At 42.2% G+C, this 17,889-nt stretch overlaps 1 protein-coding gene across 1 annotated transcript in view; it reads left to right on the forward strand.

Moving 5' to 3' along the window:
• The window catches only part of LOC117259899 (protein kinase C-binding protein NELL1-like), a 465,849-nt gene that overhangs the window by 69,635 nt on the left and 378,325 nt on the right, over nucleotides 1-17,889 (forward strand). The window contains exon 3 of the mRNA XM_033631687.2: nucleotides 1,181-1,331. Within this exon, the coding sequence (XP_033487578.2) occupies nucleotides 1,181-1,331 (151 nt within the window). The remainder of the gene's footprint in view (nucleotides 1-1,180; nucleotides 1,332-17,889) is intronic.

Here is a 17,889-nt window from a genome sequence, read left to right on the forward strand (position 1 = left end):
GTTCATCGTACGTCTACAGCCTGGCACCTTCTCCTCTAAATTTATTCCAAACCCCAACAGCTGTGGCTAATCTGGAGCCTCCCTTGCTAGGCTAGCAACAGATCCCAGATCCATAAAAGTAAAAGTCTCTAATGTCAATAGGCTAATTAAGACTGAAAACCCAGTGTTACCATAAGTGTTACCATATGTTTTGCGGCTCCAGGCACATTATTTAAAATTAATTTTGGTCAAAAACTTCTGTAAGAGTCTATTCATTGTCTTTTAGAAAAATCCTGAATAGTGTTTTTTTAAGAGAGGAATATGTTGCACATGTTGCCTGCCAATTAATAAACAGTTGTGAAGTCACACTATGTTCTCGTCTCTAAATGTTCATACTTAATATACAATGTTATGAAGAAAAGTTTAATAAATAAATAGTTATAGATATAATGGGCTAAATAGAAGGCTTCAAATAGACCCAGTGATCAGTGCTTGATATCGGCCAATACTGCTTCCAGTGATCAGGACATCCTGAGTGGAGCAGCCTTAGGATTTACCAGCAGCAAAATTTCTAGAGGACACAAGGTTCTCTATAGCAGTGTTCCCAACTGGTCCAGCTACAGGGTCCACATTTCTCCTTCGTCAGTAGTTCAAGGTCCACACAGTTTAATATATTCAGTGTCATACTTGTCATTGGTCATGTCGTCAAGTAGCTGTCCGTTAGTCACACACTCTACAACAGGAAACGGCACCCCAAAATAAAATCTCTGTGCCGGAAATTCACTGTAGTTAAAAATAGTGTGTTTTTACAAACTTGACATGTTTGCGAGTCCACTCAGAATGGACCCGGGGCCCACTTTTGGACCATGACCCACCAATTAGGAACCACTGCTGTATAGTGTAAACAAGCAGACACTTTTTTGCAAACTTTGCTAAGTCTGAATTTGCTTGCACTAGTTTGGAGTTGCTTGTTGGCATCAACAGATGATTTTTTATCCAAACACAGACAGCCAGACAGCACTGCCAGAACTGTTGATGAGATATATTTTCAAAGTGTAAAGGTGTTTCACCGTGCGTGATTAGATAGCTTAATATGTTGCTCCCACTTTTGGCAAGTGCACATGGAGGCACAGAGCACATTGCCTGTGAAAAGAGTTTACACAAGCTCATGATTTCTTTCCATTTGACTTTATTCCTTCAGATGTTGGGAGAGCAGTTCACGCCCCGGCACACATCACAGAGAAAGTGGTGCAGCTGTTCAGGAGGAAAAGTGAGTTTACCTTCTTGGCCTCCATCCAGCAGAAGTCCTCCACGTCAGGAGTCATATTCTCCATCCACGAGTCAGAACACAGGTAATCCATCTGTAATCCTCTTCATTTTGGCCTGCAGCTCCTTTTTTCTGCACAACTTTACTTCCACAGGTTACTGAGCACTCTCATTTTAAATTAAACCCAGAGATGAATTCTCATCTCACTCATAGCTGTTTGCAGATGGCTGTTGATGAGGTGTAGAAGAAAAGATCAGTGTGAGATTACTCCACTGCCAGTGTAAGTCAGCGTGTGATGGGAGGGCAAGTCTGCGGGTGGAATAATACAGCGTTTCCTGCTGTATGCTCAGGGCAGAAAGATAACCTTCCATGTATTGTGTCTGTAAGATGAGTGTGAACTACTAAGCAATACCAAGCATGCTGATAATGCTGAATTTTATCACAGAATGCTACATAAACAGACATGCAGCACCTCGGACTGTGGCTTCTACACTGATAACTTGAATATATGGCTTTGTAACTGAGCTGAGATGGACTACAAGAGTACAGAAATAGGAACATATCTTTTTTTCTCTGAGTAATAATTTGAACGTTGGTAATCTCTTCTTGGCTGTTTCGAGGAGTCTTATTGAATTTGCAGCAATGGGCTGTACTTTGCAACAGAATGTGATTGGCTGTAGGACATCAGCGAGTGGCAGCAGCGAGCTCAACCCCCCGTTCCCCTGAGAAACCATACAACTGTGAATTGTTTTTAAAGGGCAGACAACATTGATTTTCCTCAACTCGTCTGAAGGTAAAAGCCTTCAGTTCTGTAAAACACGCAGTCAAAGTGAGCATGCGAGGGACTGTGTATATGTGTTTGCTGAGCGTCAAGACAAAAGCAACATCATACACAATGGGAGAGTGAGGCAGAGGGCCCATCAACTGATTGGAGAGAATTGTGGAGGGAGAGCTTCTCCTTTAAAATGTAGTAAGCAAAGCAACCAGTTACTGTGCACTGAAAAATAGCTGCAGGTCTGACAGACTTCACTCAGACAAAAGCTTAATTAAAGCTATAGTGAGTTTTAGATGATTTCATTTGTATATCTCTTTAAAAAACAAAGTGCTTCAGAAAGACAGACGTAAATATATACACATATAAGCGTAGAGACGTGTTATGCCCTCTATACACTGTGCGATTTTAGCAATCTTATAAGACCATTGCATGACACACTGTGAGATATGGATCTAATAAACTTTGGTACAACGTCAAGTTTGATGTGTGCAGATTGTCCGATGGCCATTTACTACTGAATTGCAGGTTACGACATACGTCAATATGCAACGTCATCAGGATGCACCGCATCAGCATACGTCATCCATCTGCGCCACCACAGGTAGCTTGCTCACCTGGAAGTTGCAGTTCCTCCGCAATTTCCTTCCATGCAGCGTCTTTTTTCTCGCGGCCATGATAGCAGCAGGAGGAAACATCAAATAAACAAGGCTTCTGCTGCCACAGCTCCACCAAGCTTTCCTCTTTCTGGGAGTTCCACAGACTTCTTTTAGTTCGTTTTACCTCCATGGCAAGCGATCATTTGTTTGGCTTTAGTGCCAGTGTCGCGGTGACCAATGTGTCATTTCGTGCTGCATTTCTATTGGTTGATTAGTAGACGTAGGTCGTAGCAGCTGTCACACTGTGAGATAGTTATCCTAAATTTCTGACACCGTCAGAATTTTATCTCAGGTTATCTTTGGTCACAAGACGTTGACAACGGCTGTCCTTGAGCCTGTCTCACAGTGCGACGTAAGACCACTGTTTTAGAGCCACGACCAAAGATATCGCCATGTTTCTCACACGATGGCTATCTTTCGTCTGGGACAGCCCAAAATCGCACAGTGTATACTGGCCATTAGTGCATAGATGAATAAGGCAAGTTTAAAATAGAAACAAGCAGGGCTGAAACAATCTCTCAAGTGACATGATAAGTAGAGGTCAGTGTGTGGCTTGGGCGATATCAGCTTTTTTAAATACCTTCCTGAAATTTAAATGGTGTATACAGTGTACGTCGGTGTTAGTGTGCAGCTCAAACCCTCCTGACGGTGTGTTCTACCTGGTCTCACTCCACCAAATCCAGCGCTTGGGCAGCGACTTGTGGCGTCAGACTATGACGAACAAAGCGACCCTTTAATGTCGGCATGATACGTGGCTGGTCACTGTTATAGTTTAACCCCCAAATTCCACCAGATGCGTGTTGGTTGCGTCTGCGCTCCGGAACGATACGTTTCAATTCTAGTCAATATGTGTGCTTCCATCGTCTCCGTCACAGCTGCGGCGCTCCGGAGCCCTCCACAACAGATACGCAGGACTTCTATTTTTGCTGGACGCCGTAGCACAACGCAGCAATTCAGCATAGAAGAGGTCGCGCGGGGCAGGAAGTCATGCACAGAAACAAGATCAAACATTCGGTTAATTTTCAAAATAAAATACACAGTGTTCATGGCGGATCATATTTCCCTGCACTACACCTTGAAAACGTCATAATGGGCGGAGGCAGGCCTGAAGTCAACATGTCAGAGATTTTCAGACGTCATTTCACCCCGTTGACACCAAGGACGAGGAGATGTTAATCATGGATGTGCACCGAGATGTCTTCGTACTACTCCTCTGGTTTTGTGGTTCTGTTTATAAAAAAATAATCTTGTTATATCGCGCGATTATGTGTGAATTCGTGAGATCTCCTGGGTCCTCGTGACTCCCGCTGTCCGGCGGAGCTGCACCGCTCTGCACAGCAGACGCAGCCGGTGGGTGTTGACGGACGGCGGAGCACACAGCGGATAGCCAGCGCAGCCGTTCCGCAACGGACACGCATCCAGTGGAATTCCGGTGTAACAGCCAACGCGGTGGGACAAGAAGAAAACTGAAGCAGAAGTGGTGGGTGGGAGCGGTGGTGGATGAGTCCAACCAACACGACTTTCACTGGGGAGAGCGGTGTTTGCAACTCGTAAGATTCTAAAGCCAAACCCTGTTTTTGTTGCCTAAACCCAATCATGTGCGTTCGTTGTTGAAGGAAAAAAAAAAATCTAAATTTGGGGTGTTGTACTGACAAAGTGTGTTTATTTTGAAAGAGACTGTATGTAAATGGTAAATTAGACAATAAGAAGGATTTCAGGATATCCTGAAATGAACAGCGAGCCACTGTAAAGGTCAAAACACACCAGTGGCAAATTCTGTGCATCAGAAAATACACCACTTTTATTTTCAATAGATATGCTTCTGCGCTCCTGGATGCACCGCCCTAGCAGCACTTCACGCCACTGTCCCATTTCCAGCCTCTCTGTCCCTGGAATTAAATACATTTCCTCCACTAGCTCTTTGCCTGTACATATCCGCTCTCGTAGCAGCTCTTTTTCTCTGCTCCTCTGGCAGCTCGACTCCTCTCCTCACCACTGATGCGTAAACAGAACTCTGTTGCTGCGTCTCGTGTGTGAGAAAGAATGGCTGAGGAGAGACTCGTTGTTGAGGTTGAGGAATATCTCAAGCTAAACGACCCTCAATCCCATCATTATAAAGACAATGGTCAAAAACATATGGCCTGGCAAGTCATAGCTCTGCAAATCAACTTTAATTAGTGGCTGTCCACACAAGATTTTAAGCTAATACAAAGGTGGAGGAAGTGCAGATCTTTCAGTAAAAGTAGTCTGTTGATGAGCTGCAGCATGACACGTCCTCTGTGTGCTAGAGGCAGCAAGTGATGATTGAAAACATATAATATCTTTATACACAAAACCTGAAATGAGCTGATATCATACCCAAGAGTGCAGAACAGTTCAGGTTAGTTCACCAGCTACAATGTTAAAATGCTGCTTAGATGTTAAATTAGGTGATATCAGCCTATATTGTAATCTGGAATCACAACATATATCATAACCAAGACGTGCTGTTCTGCATAATGAATACTTTTCAGCACATTTTGCAGATGATGTATGCTTTTACTTGAGTGAAGTTTTTGAATGGAGGACTGTTCTGTATTTTTTCTTTTGTGTTGTATTGTGTCGGTATTGTAAACATACTTTAATGTAGGTAGAGATGTGCATGCCTGTGCACTTCCATTCCTTCAGGCAGCGACTGTATGATCCACTCTTGCTGAGCATTAAAGGTGACCCTGAGAGTTGCCTTTTAGTCCGCTTTCTCCCTCCCCACCTCTGTCAGTATCTCTCACTTGCTTTCTCACATTACCTGCAGGCATAATTGCCACCCAGCAGGCTGGCCAAACAACAGCGAGGCTACATGGAGGCAGCTGACTGTACTGTCCTCCTCCTTCAGGCACAATGACATGCTCCATGCAGCATATGTAGCTCTGAGGAGTACTCACACTAAGCAAATGTTGCATTACAGGCACTCAGCCACACTCAAACACACCCACTTGTCAGATACTGATTCCTAAAGCCAGTTTATGACATTAAAATGTTCAGAGAGCTGTTGACTATTTAAGGATCTGGAACACGTCATAGGTTTGTACTTATCTCTAATGGTATGTAGGCATACACATTATTTCCCCAAGATTTGAGCACAGTCCTCCAACCTAAAGAACAGAATACATAATTTGTCACTGGCTCTCACTAGTGTGAGTGTTTTTGCTCAACAGCCTCTATCGGCGAGATGGCAGCATTTGTCAGTACCTTCCAAAACTATTACAAAAATAATTAACATCTGTTTTCTGATCTGCCACTGACACGCTTAAGATTTAGTTTAGGCATTTTGCATTTGTACTCCTAGCTGCAGAAGCTAGATGCCAGGGTTGGGTACTGCTCACATTTGAGCCAAAACTGGTACCCTGCATCTTGAATTCTGTACCGTATCCGTCAGTACTTTTTTTTTAGTACTTTGTGTGTGTGTGTGTGCGTGCGTGCGTGCGTCTCGGTTAAGACACAACTGACAATTATAAGAAACAAGTGGGCCTAATTAAAAAAACACAATCACAAACAGCAGTGACAGTACTATTTTTAAAATGAAGGAGAAAAGAAAACAGACCAGATAAGCTGAAACTATCAGCACTGTGGTGAAAGTTTCAGCTTGCTGGGAAACAGACGGAGCTCCGTGGCCAACTTCCTGGCTTTGGGGCACTTTTCGGTGCTTTCTCCTCCTCTGTGAGCCTGCAGGCTCCACGGAGCTCCGTTGTCTTTGCCACAAAGCCCCCTGAAGCCTGGAAGCTGGCCATGGAGCTCCGCGGCTGGCATCCTAGCTTTGGGGTGCTTAGCAGTCCACCTCCTATCTGAACCCAGAGTTCTCACCCAGGTGTGCACCTAGGTACCAGAATGTAGCACAGATTGATTTAATGTAGGCTAAATCTGTACTCAGTAGTACCAATGCATCGGTTGGTGCCCTTAAAAGTACCCAGGTCAGCCAAGCTTACTAGACTCTTTGCTATTTCACCATTAAACTTTTATACAAATAATTCAACTGCATATCCATTACTTTTCTTCAACTAACTTTTCAAACTGTTGAGTCATTATTTTTACCTACTTCTTAAGCATTTACATGTTACTTTTGGCAAATGTCTCTGCTCGCCTGCTATAGTAAGTACATTTAATGCACTCTTGATTGAAACACATTGCGTTCAAGTTACAACTCACTCAAGATGTGTGTGTATGTGTGTGTGTGTATTTGTGTTCTAATTTCATAATTAAAACACAAATGGGGGGTGGGGGGTTTGAAAAGTTGTTTTCCATGGTCTTTTAAATGAATCCAGTGCTCGAAAATGATTTAGATATTCTTATGCATTTTGACTATTAATCTTACTTATGCACAGAGCATCAACAGAGAGGCCGAGGGAGGGAAGGAGACACTCTGTCCACATTTTTTTTTTAAAGATTGCTTTTTGCAGGCTTTTGCCTTTTAATGTACAGGACAGAGTGAAATGGGGTGAGACAGAGAGCGGGGAGTGACATGCAGCAAATGGTTGCAAGCTGGAGTTGAGCCTGCGACTGCTGCAGCAAGGCATGGCCTCTGTACACGGGGCGCCGGCACTATCCACTATGCTACTGACGCCCCTACATTATATATGTCTTGTACATGAAACGTCTGTATTGTCGCTGAATTTTTAAACCGATCTGTTGCCTGCATCCAGGCACTGTCCAGCGTTGCCAGGTGTACGATAATTATCGTATTTGTGCGATAATTTGGCCCTCTGTACAATCAGTAATCACAAAAAAGGCCAAATGTACGATTATTTGACCATTTCATGAATGTGTGGTTGTAATCAGTATGCCAGAGTTTTTTTTGTGAGCCCTGAAGGCATCTGTTCCCATGTGACATGTTTCCAGCCAATCGCACTTTGCTTAGCGTGAGATATGGGTGATGTTTGTCTCTGAACAATGAGCACGATTGGCTGAATGGTCAGTATCTTTGGCTGTACTCGCCCCACGAGGTGCTAGGACCCGTCAGGAAGTCGAGCGAGAATGAGATTCAAAACAGAAGAAGAAGAAGAGGAAGAAAAACAGAAGCAAGGAAAATGGAAAAAAAGTAAACCAAAAAAGTAAACACTAGAGTGACTATATTTGCCTATAGCGCATCAGTAGGATTGTTATTTTGGTTATGACGGATGTACAATAATTTCCCTCAAAATACAATAAATTTGAGTCTCTGGTACGATAATCCTACATTTCCCACCTGCCATGCTGGCGCTGTCTCAGTGTCACAAATAGACTACAACTACCAAGAAGAACGCGGAGGCGCTTTGATCCACCTCACACACAAACTAGCAGCGCAGAGCTGGATTGCACATGTGCTGCGGTAATTTCATTCATAGCACAGACTGATCGAGCGTAGCACATGCAACATACAGACTGATGTCGCACTGTCGACTAATTAACAGACAGATTAAACAGAGGAGCAGCTCTGTGTCTCTGAGTGTTGATGGAGAACTGACACATGCAACATTTTCAGGTGAAAGACAGACTGAGTATTTTGACATTTACTTCAAATTTTACCAGACAAAACCTTCAGTCAGTTACTTGATTCACAAGATCTCTCCTTTTCCTTCAGATTTTGTATACTGTTAATAAAAGAGATATTGGGATGCAAATCTTGCCAAGCTGAGCCGCAGCAGGCTGAAGTTATTTTGAGACAAGCTGTTGTGTGTGTCAGACTGCCACACTGCGAGTGTAATTAAATTTGGCGAGATGGACAGAGACTTGACTGGCTCAGTGCAGACCTGTGCTCCATTGTGATTTGTTCTGAACCTCTGAATCCTCTCTGAAGACCCTATTAGAGCCCTCGTCCAGTGTCCATTCTTTCCCATTATAACACAGGCCTCCCATTCAGCCGGCTAACAGACAGCTAGCTCTACCACTCGGCCAAATCCAATCATACATTCCTTCTCTGTCCTTTCTTTACTTCTTCATCTTTCTCTCAGCACAATCAAACCATCCTCTCTCCCCTCCCACCTCCTCTGCTAGCTCCGCTCTCCCAATATGATAATATCCTTCTCTCCTCCCTCTCATCCCCTGCTCCCCGCATCCTCACAGTGAAAACGTCTTTTGAATGCAAGCATTTCTCGGCACCCGCTGCAAAAGCAGAAGAAACTTTTTTTTCTTCTTGTGCCCGGCACTGGGGAATGGGAGAGAAGGTTTATTGCTGCTCCACTAGGCTGAATAGAACAAAAGGAGCCTATTTCTGCATAGCCAGCAGTTTTCTGGGTCCCAGTAACGCTCTCATTGTCAGCAAGTGGCAGTAGCTCTGTGATGAACTAACTCAAAGCCCAGTCTCTCCACTGCTCTTCCCACCTGAGCACTTAAACACGTAAGATGCTCAGCCAGCTCCTCCAGCTGCTCTGTTCATCTGCCTGCCCTTTGTCACTCTACAGGTCTGTCTCTCCCTCCATGCCTCAGTTCGTAAGCACTTACTCGGTCTTCTCTTTCAAGGGAACATGCTGAGCTGAAGTCGACATGAGGTTGGAACACACACAGAGAGACGCACACAGAAATTGAGGAAAGGAACTTGTTAAATTACACTTTGTGGTAAAAGTTTGGGATTGTTGTTGAGTAAACATGGAGGAAGAACATTCCTGTAAATATTTGCTCCAAAGCTGAATTATTTTTGTAGAGACAATTAATTGAACATGAGTACAAGAACAGCTGTTATTTAAAATTGCAGTCAAATATGTACAATCCCCAAACAAAGTGCTACATACAAGGAAAAAGTTGTCTTTGGCAGATAAATCAATGAGTTTAACAGTCAGAACTGACCTGACCTGTGAAATGCTTAGATTTTCCTATCTTACAGTGATGTTCAGTCTGGCTTAGATTGTGTCTCATTTGTAGATAGTTTTGGATTAATTTGGATTAATAAATGCCCTGATCTAAGACACTGATATGGTAGCACGTATATCACCATCCTGGTTCAGCTGTCAGATGGAACTCAAACATTTCAGGCATTCGCAAAATTCATCATAAGACAAAAAATATGTACAGCTTGGAGGGAAGGCAAGTTTTTAATTAACTTATATAACAGATTTCAGACAGGTTTAAAGTAGTAGCAACATGACCCACCAACACGTTCTCATCCCAGGTCATCAAATACCGATGCTTTCTCACACCCCTTGGCATGTGATGTTGATGCTGAAGGCACTCTTTGGTGTCTCTATGGGATGCATCCTTCACGTGGCCTGGAATTCATTGTTCTTAATATAGATTAACAGCAGGCACGCTCAAACGCCAGACGGAAGCTGTCACAGAGTGCACATGGTCCCATCCACCTGTTTGTCAGGGTGCGGTGGCTGCATTCTGAGATAAACAGAGTTCAACTTTTGGAGTGCAGCAGCGCACACCACATGTCATGTGATGAGGAGCAACCAATCACAGCAGACAAGTATCTTTTCCCTCTTCCATAAATATCAGTCTGTGATAAATATGAAGTTGTGAAGCATTTTACTGCAGAGCTGCCAGAGCTTTACATCTGTCCCACGGCGTTGGTTTCTCATGCCAATCGGCACAGCAAAGCGTCTGTGTTTCACAACCTGGGAATGGGAACAGGCTGGACCTACTGCAGTGGAGTGCAGGATTTCTTTCTGCTCACTGCTGCCACCCGTGGCTTCAAGATAAATTCTCCACCATCTTTGATTTAACATATAATACTAAGTTATAATAGAAATCCTCACCCTTTCCACAGTCATGTTTTTGTTACCTTACAGCCAGCTGACACTGGTACAGTGCTTTTTTGCAACTGATTAATTGCTGCAGATGACCTTCCCTCTAATGAGTTTGCTCTTTCAACATTCTTCCCATACTGAAGTTTATTCATATTACTAGTTGAATCATTAAGTAGCTTTGCAAAGTTTATTGTACATTTCCAAATGTGTACAGCATTTTGGCACTTCTGAATCCTGGCAAGTGACGTGTTATCGTAACAGACGGCTCTCCTTTCTGTAGCTTTGGATTGCATCAGTCCTCGCTAAGAGAAATCTTGTTTGTCTGATAAATTAACACACAGCATCTGATTCTAACATACTCTGTATTAATAGCCTTGAAAAACAGGTGCAGTGACATATTGCAAAGAAGTTCTATGGTCATTATTTGCCAAAATTGCAATAGGCAATTTTTTGTGTTTATTATTCTATTGGCAGATGATCTTAAAATTGTTAAAATGAGAAGAGGGAACTGTTGTGCTGGGCATGAGGAATTCCTGCTTTCTGTCTGTTTAATACGAGCCATGACAGCAGGGCTGGTATTGTGTTAAAGTTGTAATCTGTGTGCGTGCGTGTGTGTGTGTGTGTGTGTGTGTCATCATGGCAAAATGTGGTCCTGGAGACACCTATTTTAGCAGGACCACAGAAGCACTTTTGATCACTGCCAAGTGTTTATAAGTCTCTTTGTGGACAGATTTTGTCACCGTCACCGGGATAACAGCATAACCGTGCAATATGGCAGTCCCAAAACTTTATTGGTGTTAAGTTGAGATCACAATACAGGCCGAGTTCGAAAGCAGGTGCGGTCCCATTTAAGGTGGCTGGAAGTATGGACAGGAAGTAAGGAGGGCCCCCATTTACGTCTCTGGTCCACACCTGTTTTAAATCACGGATCGGCATTGTAGCTGTTGCGATCCCATTGCCAGATGTTGTCTAGTTTTATTCTAAAACTCGATTTGCAGAATCCTCCAAAATTTGTTTTGCTATCAGATGGGATTTGTGCGTGAATTTTAGTGACAGGAAACCTGCCGGCTTCTATCCTGAACTCTTGATCCCCCCCATGGAGGAGGGGCAAGGGATGAGCTGTGGCCTCTCATCTCAGACAGATACCAGTTTCCACTCTGCACTCGCTGGATTACTCCTCAGCTGTATTTGCTCTCAAAGAAAGGATGCAATGCAGCACAAACGCTGACGAACAATGATTCCCTCTGCTGCTCTGAGTCTTTTTCAGAGTTCCTGTGAAATAACGCAGGCTGACCAAACTGCAGAATTTTGCACTTCTTACCCAGAATTAAGTTCTTTGCTCGGCTAGTTATGTTGTACTTAGTTTTTCAATTCTTTATTTTCCTTACTGGTGTCTGCAAAGCATCTTGGCTAAGGTGGAGATAATTGCTTGCCTCTTAATTAGATAGATAACATCACTGGAAACCAGACTTATAGTACCAATTATGCAGACTTGATTATTGGTTTTTCTTCCTACTAAAACAGTAGCAACATTAAACAACCTTATAAAGTTGCTATGGCTAACATGTTAGCAAAGCATTTGCCTATTTCCACATCCTGGAGACACAGAGCAACGTCACTAGTCAACTGGAGTTTGTGTCCACTGGATTAACCCTTTGAAACCCGAGCTAATTGGCTCGATTTCTTTTAAAAATGAAGGCAATGAGCAACAAAAGAAGAAATCACCCAAAAAATGAGCAAGAAATAGGTGAAAGTAACATTTAAACAAGAAAATTTGTAAGAAAGAAAAATAAAAGAAAGAAAGTTAAAAACAAACAAACAAGGAAATGACCTGGAAAGACTGCTTAAAAATTAAAACAATTCTGTAAGACAATATTAAAATGTAAAAATGATAATAATTATTATTATAAATATAGTTTTTCCCTAGCTTTTTTCTTTTTTCAAAAAAAATTATTCGCACCAGTTTGCTCAGGGTTCAAAGGTTAAATGCTTGCGAAAGGCATCTGAAAGCAGCACAAGAAAAGTAATGTCACTCCAGGTTTCAAAGGGCTAATGCAATATATATATGTATAATAACATGCTTTTAGCTCCAGGTTGACTCCACCAACTCTCAGGGTCTCACTGTCTCTTAAGCTGCAGATGTTCCACTTTTTAAACTAGTTAGTTGCTACATTGTCTTTCTGCTATTATGATGCTGAAAAGTTTTATAGAGCTTTCAGATTACATGTAATCATTTGTTGTTGTTGATATGAAAAAATATTGATTAGTCAAGCTTTAAGAAATTAGCTCCACCTCAATAACTGCTCAGCTGTGTCACATATCAGACGCTCATTCAGTATTAAAAATGTTAGATTTAGCTTGAGAGGCTAACCTGGATCTTTTTGACACTACAATTTGAAATCAGAACATGAAGGCACTACATCATGGCGTCATACCTGAGATAGTTTTGACCTCAGCATTTGGTTGTTTTCCTAAGTTTGCCTTCATAAACAACATTAATTTGATAAAGGTAAAAATGTACAGACACGGACACGTTTCAGCGTGACAAAACAATAGTGAATGGCAAATTATAAACACACAGGTGAGGTTCAAAACACAGTCAGGATTGAGAATACATAATTAAGTGATAAGAGCCATCTGTGAGTAAATGAACCACAAAATATTAGCCTCTCACAAACACGATGAGTGTCCATAACAATCAAGAAGAACACCAGCAGACGATGACGCAGCCTGAGGCGTAAGAAAACAAGTGCCCAGGACCAGAAACAACAGTGAACTATAAATAAGGAGCTATAGGATCCAGAGTCATAAATAATGGAATAATGAAGGTGCATAAACAACAATTAACAAATGACTCAATAAAATCTGTATTATCTATGAACACATGATGTATAAGGGAGCCCTGAAAAATATCATAAATAGATCAAAAATATATCTAAACAATCTTTTAGTATGTTTATGACCTTTTTTGGGAAAGATAATACCAAGAACTGAAGCTTGAAAAATAAAAAAATAAAATGAAAAATGCTCTATGAAAAAGAGGGCTCGAAAAAAACCTTTCTCAGAAAAAAGAATGAAAAAAAAAGAGAGAATTTCTTCAAAAGAAAAAGACGGGGGATAGAGAGCAAATATTTTAAAAAGAAATTTAAGAGCTATGCAGCACTGTCAATCAAAAAAGCATGAATAATTAAAATAATTTGGAAAAATACATCTGCAAAATTCTTATTAACAATCTGAGAGGAATCTTAAAAAAACAGGGTTAAATAGCATGTCGGATTATAAACAGAAAACACATCACCAGGCAGAGAATCTTTACAACTGCTGAGGAAGCCTATAGGAAGGAGCCCTGAAGGACATGAAGCCCACAGGAAAATAAATAACTCACACAGCACGACAAAGACTCTGCTGTCTCACTAGCAGCCAAAAGGCAATCTCACACTCACCCTGCCCTACACTTCCTTCAAACCTCCGCTGTGTTTGTTGTTAGTTTGAATGACAGGAACCCCCTGACGCCCCTGAGACTACCAGACCTCCCTCACCTGTCCAACAGTCTTCAGACCCCAGAGACCTTCAGCAACCTCACCGCTGCCCTCCTTCTCATCATAAAGGAAAAAGCCCAAAAAAGCTTTCCGGCAGAAAAACATCCAAAACCCCAAAGGCATCTTTCAACACTACTTTTCAGATTGATACAGAAAATTAGGAACTAATATCTCAAACGTGACGAACAAGTTGGACGGCTGTTTGTCTGCACCCTGTCATGAGTTCTTTAGGTATTTTTATTTCACATCTACTCCACTACATTTGTCAGACAGGTGTAGTTTTTTTCATATTGCAGTTTTCCATGTCTCACATCTTCATAGTGTGGTATTACTTAAAGCCGTAGTTGGCCATTTTTATAAAACTGTTGTATTTCCTGAAAATATCACGGTGTCCTTGCAGCATTTCATGAGACAGATAATCTTTGAAAAAAACAACAAAGCTTGAACAACTTGAATAAAGACAACCAAGCAGAGCCGAGGCATCTCTAATACAGCTGTCAATCATATCAATCACTGCTCATGAACTGCAGTCAAACTGTCAAACAAGGCGATGTTGACCAAATGTGGATTAAGATCCTGTAACTAGGCCTGTCACAATAACAGATTTTGCTGGGTGATTAATTGCGTCAGAAATTATTGCGATAAACGAGTAATATTGTGCTTTGTGCAAGACCATTTTTTAAACTTATATAATGATAATAAAGGCATATTGATGCAAGTTCACCCTTTTAAAGAGAAATAAACATTTATTTAACAAGAATATTTACAAATGCAAAAAAGAAAATTTAAATATCCAAAATAACACGTAAAAATACCAAAATAAAGTCTCTCACTCTCAGGTGTGCAGTTGGTCGCTCTTTTTGTTGAGATGGTTTTAGAACAAACCCGGCACACCGGCTCGTCCAAATTACTGGGCTCCCCTCTGTCATTTGGTTTAAATCCAAAACACTCCCACACAGAGGCCGTGGCGTTTGGTTTAGGAACAAGTTCCCTGTCTTTCTGTTGTTTCTTTTCTCCGCCTCGTCTCCCCCTCACGAAGATCGCACTGAGACAAAGACACTCGATGACAAGAGCTTTCCCTCCGTTCATTACGTTAATGAACCAACTCACCTGGCTGCCAGACGATGCACGGCAGTGAATGCTCTTGTCGTCCAGTCTCTTTGGTGGAGAGAGACGAGGAAAACAAACACGCATGATTATGGCAATTAATTGCGGCCAGAAAAGTTACCGTCTCCCTTTAAATCCACCGTGCAATTAACCGACTTATCGCATATTGCGACAGGCCTACCTGTAACTGCATTTCCTTTTTTTCGCCTCAGATGTTTTCATAAAAATATTTTTGTGTACTGTTTAGCTGTAAAATGAGAAACTCTGCTCTGTCCGATCTGCTCAACTGTTTGCAACATAAGGCTGTGCAATTAATCGTCTGGTGATTGTGATTATGATTTTGAGGTCAAACGATTTCAAAATTAATGAAATTGTGCATTTGCAATACCGCCCCCTCCTCTCCTCTGTTCACTCCACGAGCCAGTCAAGTAGGTGAACTACGAATAATGCGAGGGGCAGGTGATTGCGGAAGATTTCAAAATCAGCATGCGGAATATGGCAGAGGGAGAGCGAGAGAGGTTGGTCTGTGTGTGTGTGTGTGTGTGTGTGTGTGTGTGTCTGTGCGCATGCATCGGGGCCAAACTCCGCTGTACACGATACAGAGAGCAGAGGAGAATTGTAAACGTGCGACCATGTAGAGGCAGAAATGACATGCCGTCGTGTTAACAATAAGTCATTATGTGCGCCGCATAATCATTTGCATAATTGTGATTTCAATTTTGACCCAAATAATTGTGATTATGATTTTTTTCCATAGTCAAGCAGCCCTATTTCAACGTGGCGGCCAAATCACAAACTTCGTGATTTTACAGCTAAACAGTACACTAAAATATGTTTCTGAAAATACTTGCGGCGAGAAATAGGCAATGCAATGACAGAATCTTGATTCATATTTGATCAGCGCTGCCTAATTTGACAGTTTGGGGCGGCAGTAGCTCAGTCCGTAGGGTCGCCAGTTTAAGTCCCCATCCAGACCAAATATGGAGCGTGGACTGGCAGCTGGAGAGGCGCCGACACCTGTCCATGGGCTGTGCCCTCGCTCTGACTTCCCTTCCTTTAATGCATGTATAGGTCCTGTTTGTGAGAGTGTGTGTCTCAGGCCTGTGTGTGTATGACAACAGAGTGAAAAAATTGAATTTCCACTCGGGGATTAATAAAGTATATCTTCTTCTTCTTGATCATAGTTCACAAGCAGTGATTGACATGATTGCCAGCTGCGTTAGTCTCCCCAGCTCTGATTGGTGGTTTTCCTTCAGCCATAGTAGATTCAAGCAAATGCCATCAGAAGGAGGAACTGATATTTTTTCACGGACTATCTCATCTACTTCTGTGTGGATGAAGTGACAGTTTAATCTAATATGACAAAGAGTTAGATTTATAAAAGTTACCAGCTGCATCTTTATATAAAAGATCTGAATGCTTCTTCCACCCCTGGTATCCTCTGGGAGTTTTCATGAAACAAGCTCACATGGTGAGCGCTGCTTCTCGGACCGTGGTGGTTATTGATTCACAATCCCACATTATCCCAAGTAATTGAGTCAGCGAGCTCACTGACCTTACAAAATCAGGAATGTCAGGGTTAAAAAAGGCATGGAAGGTTATTTCTGAGCTGTATCTTGTATTGAAAGAAGCACCCAAGTGGATGTTTTTAATTTACTCCTCTGCACCCTGTAATTCCACCGTGTCTGGCCTGTCCATCAGCTGTTTAAACCTGATGGATCTCATCACCAGGAACACAAGGTGGTCTGCCTCACACCATCCTTTGCTGCTAATAATGTCTTGCTGAACACACCGCGTTCACGCTCGCTGTGAAAATGAGAATTCATTTGCTGCCGCTCATCAAATCTCATTGATTTATATACCTCAAGCCGGGCTCAGTTATGAAAGTTACTTCTATCTGCCATCACCGTCTGCTCAATCCAGAAACTCACATTAATGATAGTCTTCATGTGACAGCTGAAGCACAATGCCCCACAACCAATCCCGCTCACATTTTCCAGGGCTGTAACCGAAGGCCATGGTGTGTTTTTCCATCATAGTATCTGGTTTACCACCTTCTCCTCCAGTTCCACGGACAAGCTCCAGAGTGTTGAATGACCTCCTATTGAGCAGATAATTGGCTGTCAGCTGCCCTCCATAAAATAGCTGCATGACACCGGGGGTGAAGAAAAAGGACAGGATGATATACAGCCAACCCAGCACTCTTGGGCAGCCATTCATTTCCAAAACTTTTCCCTTACAGATGATGCCAGTGCATTTTGATGAAGACCACTTGTCACCTCTACAGCTTCTTCCCAGAGCTGTCACGGCACTCCTGAGACCCCTCCACAGCCCACAATCTCCCTCTCAGGGGACACAGCCTGTGACCCTGCCACTGTGCCTGTTTATTTATTACTCAGCAGTTTGAATCACCATCTCTCCTGCTCTCAGCACATTTATAATACTGTGGGGAAAATGGCCATTGGAATTAAGTTTTCTTCCTATGTCCCACCTCAGCAAACATTGGTCAGTTGACAAAGTTGTGTCCTTGCCCAAAAATGGTCCTGGTCAGATGCCAAAAATGGCAACATGGTTATGAGGCAGACAGCCAGATGGCTGTGTTGTTTCCACGTCTAATAATGGTCCAGTCAGACCACTGAAAAAGGCAAATGCATTTATCTTTTTTTTCTTTAAAAATACACCATTTTAATGACAATTGATTTGGTTGTGATCAGATTAAATTAAATAATATTCCTGTCTTATCATTTTAACCCCGTGTGAGAACCAGAAGTCTTTATCCAAGCTGTAGTTTTATCACATATGAGAGAGGTTTGCCTTAAAAGCTTTCTGCCAGAAATACCTGTGCTTTCACACCTAGAGTTGTCTTGCT

The sequence above is a fragment of the Epinephelus lanceolatus genome, chromosome 2 (assembly GCF_041903045.1).
Source record: "Epinephelus lanceolatus isolate andai-2023 chromosome 2, ASM4190304v1, whole genome shotgun sequence".
Taxonomy (NCBI): domain Eukaryota; kingdom Metazoa; phylum Chordata; class Actinopteri; order Perciformes; family Serranidae; genus Epinephelus; species Epinephelus lanceolatus.